The sequence below is a fragment of the Passer domesticus genome, chromosome 6 (assembly GCF_036417665.1).
Source record: "Passer domesticus isolate bPasDom1 chromosome 6, bPasDom1.hap1, whole genome shotgun sequence".
NCBI classification, from domain to species: Eukaryota; Metazoa; Chordata; class Aves; order Passeriformes; family Passeridae; genus Passer; species Passer domesticus.
In genome coordinates this window covers 36895617-36901032 of record NC_087479.1, presented here as the reverse complement: position 1 = coordinate 36901032, position 5416 = coordinate 36895617, and the positions used below count along the sequence as shown (strand labels likewise).

The 5416-nt window shown below is 42.6% G+C and overlaps 1 protein-coding gene across 2 annotated transcripts in view; it reads right to left on the bottom strand.

Moving 5' to 3' along the window:
- Window positions 1-3154: 3154 nt before the first annotated feature.
- LOC135303159 (cytosolic phospholipase A2 epsilon-like) overlaps window positions 3155-5416 on the bottom strand; it is a 32394-nt gene continuing 30132 nt past the window's right edge. For both annotated transcript variants that reach the window (XM_064424581.1, XM_064424582.1), the window contains exon 21: window positions 3155-3857. In XM_064424581.1, the coding sequence (XP_064280651.1) occupies window positions 3547-3857 (311 nt within the window). In that variant the 3' untranslated portion in view covers window positions 3155-3546. The remainder of the gene's footprint in view (window positions 3858-5416) is intronic.

Genomic DNA, 5416 nt, shown 5'->3' with positions numbered 1-5416 from the left:
CCCGCGCACGCAGCCCCGCCCGGCCCGGGCAGAGGCGGTGCCAGCAGCGCCGCCGCGCCCCACTCCGCGGCCGCGCCGGGCGGGGCCCGCATCCCGGCACTACACACCCTTGGAGCCGGGTGGGCTCGGGGCTTTCCTGGAGGGGAAGTTCGTCTGATGTTTTCTTCGAATCCGATGGTTTTTGGTTTTTTTTGGTGGGCTTTTTTTTTTTTTGGCTTTTTTTTTTTTTGGCCACAAGTCCGCCTCTGGAGGTTTAATTGCGCCTGCTGCTCTTCTGCGCTAAAATCCCAGCCCGTTGCGATGAAATCCGGAAACGCTTTGACAGCTCGGATCTGAGCGTAGGATCGCCCAAATGCTTTTCGTGTTTTTCTGATGATGGTTGCTGTCTTTGGATGCGAAAGAAACGTGTGACTAAGCGCCGTGGTGTTTAGCTACGACATCAGGCAACTGTTTTAAACACAGTGAAAAATCTTGCTATAACGTGGAAATCTTTCTGTGAGACTTGTGTAGAAGATACGGCCATTAGATCTAACTTTAGGTCCTACATTGTGTTAAGCTACCTTGCCCATTGATTGTACAGGAGATTTTAGTGAAGTGTAACACCAAATTCACTACAACCTTAAATCAATAAAACAAATATTTTTTGTCCTCTGACATTAAAGTTTCTGCTCACTAACGAAAAAAAAAACAACCTTGGGAACTCAGTTAAAAGTAAAGGAGTGGAATTTTTTGCTGAAACTGTATTTAAACACTGTATTACAAATGTGCCTTTTGTGTGACACACTAATGGCTCCTTCAGAGCATCCATTTAATTTAAATCCCCTTTTGCTGATCCAGCATATCTATTGTTTCACATTTTTATCTATGTACCTTTCTTGATCCTCATTTACATATTGAATGCTGCATTTTCTCGATATGCTCTAGGTCTTTTCTAAATACATCAGCAGGTTTAGATTTGCTCTTTTCATCTCCTTCCTCTCCATGCTGTTCCTCAAAGAACAGATGTTAGACTTTAGCAATGCTCAGTTCTGGGCATTTAACCACTTTGCCTTTTCTTGGTTCCTTGCTTTGCATTTTATTTAGGGCTGTGCATACATTTTGCAACTGTCTTGTTGCAATTTCCATGCTGAGTCCAAAGATTTTATACCATTTCACACAGGGTCTTGCTGACTGGTTTCCTCAGTTTTTAAAATCTCCTTTTCATAATTTGGTTTTGTATTCCTTTAATTTCCATTCATTTTCTCTATGGCTTAAGTCACACATAATTAAGTTATCCTTGTAGTTACACCTTCTCTATTTTACTTCAGTAATTTCATTTAAATTAGTCTTGTATCACCACATCCTTAGAGGTCTGACTGCTCCTAGTTATTAATTATCTGCAAAAGTATCTGAGCTGTGGAAAACCTAAGTACTGCAGTGTGGAGTGAGTTTCCCCCTTGTCTGTGGTGCTAAATCCTGTATTTAGTGACTGGAGAAGCTTACATAGCTCACATAGCTCACAGGGCAGGTAGGATACTGCCTCAGACTGTTCTCCGAGTCTCTGGGAATTCATGATTCAGTGCAGGACTGAGGCAGATGCAGAGCCATTGTATTTTTTCAGTCCCTAAAAATTTTCCAGTGAATGCTGCAACCAGTTTTTTTTTGAATTAATAAAATTTTATCAACAAGAAAACTTAATTACATGTGTGAAGAACTACCTCACTTTGTTTAAACATGCTGTTTGCTAGTTTTGTCTGATCCTCTCTAGGTCTTGTGATAGAAGAGATGTGCACAGACTTCATGCATCTCTCTTCTCTGCCTTTCACTCCTCCAGTTCTTTTTCTAGGTTGCAGATTCATACCTTGTGTGGAAGCAGTTCCACCTCCTTGATCAGGTCTGACATTTTCCTCTGTATTCTTGTTGAACATAGAAAACTGAGATACTGAGTAATTATTCCATGCAAGATTTTTGAAATGGGGTAAAGTGCTCATTGTTCTCCATGACCCTTTCGTGTCTGCTGCAAAGCAGCAGGAAGGGCAGGGAAGTGTTTGCACTCACACACCTCGTTCTGCTTGTCCTCAGACTTCCTGCCTAGATGCTTCCTGCTGTCGGTGAAATAATTTTTGCCCTTCAGACAATAAAGCTCTAACTGTATATGGGAACCTGGGAGTGCTTCCAAATTCCCAGGTCTGGCTGTACCCTCTGACTACATCCCGTCCCATACTATGATGAGATCCAGCATTCCTCAGCATGACTGCTGAAGCAGTCTTGTTTGCTCTCTTGTTTCCATGGAAGATAAACTCTGGGCATACAGTGCAGGAGCTCTCTGGGCTCCTGTAGCATGCGGGTAAGTGTTCACTGACCTGAGTGGCAAACAGAGGGGTTGCATCTCTTGGAGGAGACCCTCGACCTTGAGAGGAAAGGAATTTGTAAGACTTCCATTTCTGGCCCACAATAACAGGATTTCTTGACAAAGAACACTACAGCAGAGTTCAGGAGTGGGAGAGCCTGTAGGAAACATGGGCTTGTGCATATAAGATGTGTAATAAGTAAAATTATAGCCCTGAATTAAAAAATTAGAGGAAGAATAAATGCAGATTTTTACAGATTCCATCTGTCAAAAACCCAGACTGCTTACTGTAAAGGAGACATGTTAGTATCACAACCAAAGCATCAGAAAGTTGAAAGTTGATGCTCCGTTAACTTCATTTGCTAAACTCTACAGCAAGTTCAAAAAATCACATTTGCATGTGTGATATTAGGTACAAAATTTCAGTTTGCTTTCTCTGTGTTTCTTGTGTTTTCAATGCTTCTCAAACATTTTAATATTATCAATATTAAAGGATGTTTGGTATTGTCAATAGCATTTAAATCCAGCTTGCTAAAACAAATTTACATTAGTTGGTTCTTGTATAGATGGGTCCTAGAATCTTGCACTAGCTTCCATTTAGGTCTGGAGCAGGTACACGTTCTTCTTCAATAATTCTTCAGCAGCTATGAAATGTCTGCTTGTTTTCTTTGTCTTGCTATTAGAGGAAGAAGCATCAAAAATAAGTGGCTGAAACATGTATTTCATAGGAAAACTATTTATTTGCTGTAACTCCTACTCAGAAGTAGTGGTTCATTATATAAATTTAATATTTATTTACAATCACATAAAGATTTCTTAGTTCACAAATGGCTTCCTTGTTTTTTTTTAGAGACAATGGATTTTGTTCTCTGCTGCATGTCTGGACCGGCAATCCTCTGTTTCTATAGCACAGGTAAAACACAAACAGTCAGTGTAAACTTCCTCACACTTCCTTGTCCATTCAGTTTGGCCCTGGCCTGGCAGGTCACTTTGGCAAGTACAGTGGAGCACAGCCTCACCTAGCCATGCTCCTGAGCTTGTCAACGAGGGAAGCACATGAGTTCATTAAGGAAGAGCTGGTTTTTTGAGTTTATTCCCTCCACTGACAGACAGGCTTAACATTTTTGATGACAAATTAAGTGTTATTCTTAGCATTTTTTGGCTTTTCTTCACTTCCTAATAAAATTCCTTTTCTTCTTCATCAACAGGACGATCCTTTATTTCACATTCCCTGGTGCTGGGCAGCCAGCCAAGTGCTGGGTTCCCTCTCTGGCAGGCACATGCATGCCATGGCCGTCGGGTGGTTTTTGCAGTGCTTGCTCTTTCTTGTGCTGCTTTTTCCGCTCCACAGCTGTACGCAAGGCCTGAAGAATCAAATCTTTGTTGTTCTGGACGTTGTAGTAACTTAGATTCACCAGTTTGTCAAAATTTTCTTCTGAATAGCTCAGATTGTTTATGTAATATGGGCCACAGGCATTGGCAACATCAACCTCGCCCTCTGCCATCTCTGAGGGACTACGCTTCACACCTAACAGACAAACAATGGCTTGGTTAATTTTCAAAAAATAATTAGGGTCTGGGTGTTCCTCAGGCATGAATAAATAGTGGATCAAAAACCTAAACTAAATCAGTTTTTTGCTTAACTCTGCACTGAAGGGACACAGCATATGAGCAGGCCAAGCTTCTATCTATCTGCTAATACACAGAATAAATAGGTTCTTGGAAGGGGTCAATTAATTTTGTTGGATTCTGAAGATTACTGGATTCCAGGATGTGCCTTTGACTGCTAAAGGAGGGCTGAAGATCCCACCTGTGGGGCAGGGACCTGAAGAAGTGGAGATCCACTGCTGAGTGCTATGCTGTAATCCCACGTCACGGTTTCACCCCAGCCAGCAGCTAAACAACACAGCTGCTTGCTCAGTACACCCTGACCACGGGTGGGGAGAGAACCAGAAGAGCAAAGGGAGAAAATGTGGGTGGATATAAAGACAGTTTAATGGGACAGAAAAGGAAGAGCAACATAATTCTCATTCCAGATCCTAAACAAGCACTATACAGCTGCTAGGAAGAAAATTAACTCTTTCACAGATCAAACCAGGTTCACATAGGTTTTTATGCTTCTTCATAACTTCCACAGACCCTTTGGTTTTCTGACAGCTGGCATGAGGGAAAGAGAGCATTAGCAACCCAGAAATGGTAGGTAATATAGTCAGAGAGAATATCAGGAACATGGCAATTATTCTGTCACCCTCCAGTAAGACCATCACATTGCCAAGAGGGTGTTACTGCAGCAAACAAGCACCCTCCACAGTCACAGATACCTGCACCACCCGAGCCAGGACAGGGGAGTAAGTACTGGGAGAAGTCAGCATCTCCCTGACAGGACCTCATGCATTTGGGTAATCTTCTCTACCAACATGGATCTAACATCATCAGTCAAAGGGTTCTGATTTTCCTTGAAGGGTCTCTAAGTGTCCAATAGATGTACCCCTCTCAGCTTTGCAGCTTTGCAGACAGTTACAGTGAACTGGTGCCACTCAACTGAAGCAGTCTAAGTGTCCCACAGAGAATTCCCTTTCTACTTGATTATGGAATAGCCTAACAGTGCAGAAGGTAAGCAGTTTGAATATGTCAGTTTTACTTGTTTACTGCCCAGACTCTAAATTCCCCTTCTGAACAAGCTGATGGATGAGCTGCCTATGGAAAAACTGCCTGTTCATGTGATTGTACCAAAACTTCACATGCTGTACAATTTATATTTGGGCTAGGGCATGATACTGAAGCCCTGTTAATTAAGCTGATCTCTGCCTGTCACTAACAAAAGGCAGACATCCTTTTCCAGCCTCACAGGACCTTCTGCAGCATCCATCCTGCTGCTATAGAGGTCAGGTCTCAGCTGCAAGGTGTCAGTCCTCCCAAAAATCTGCCTGCACAGAGCCCTTTCATGCCAGCTCAGCTGACTCTTTGCTTGAGGGGGCATGACAAGGACCCCTTCCTTCTCTTCCTGTTTAATCTCATCTTGCAGCTACCAGCTGAACCAGTTGGGCAACACAAGCTTGCCTCAAGTGCACGCAATAGGCAGATATT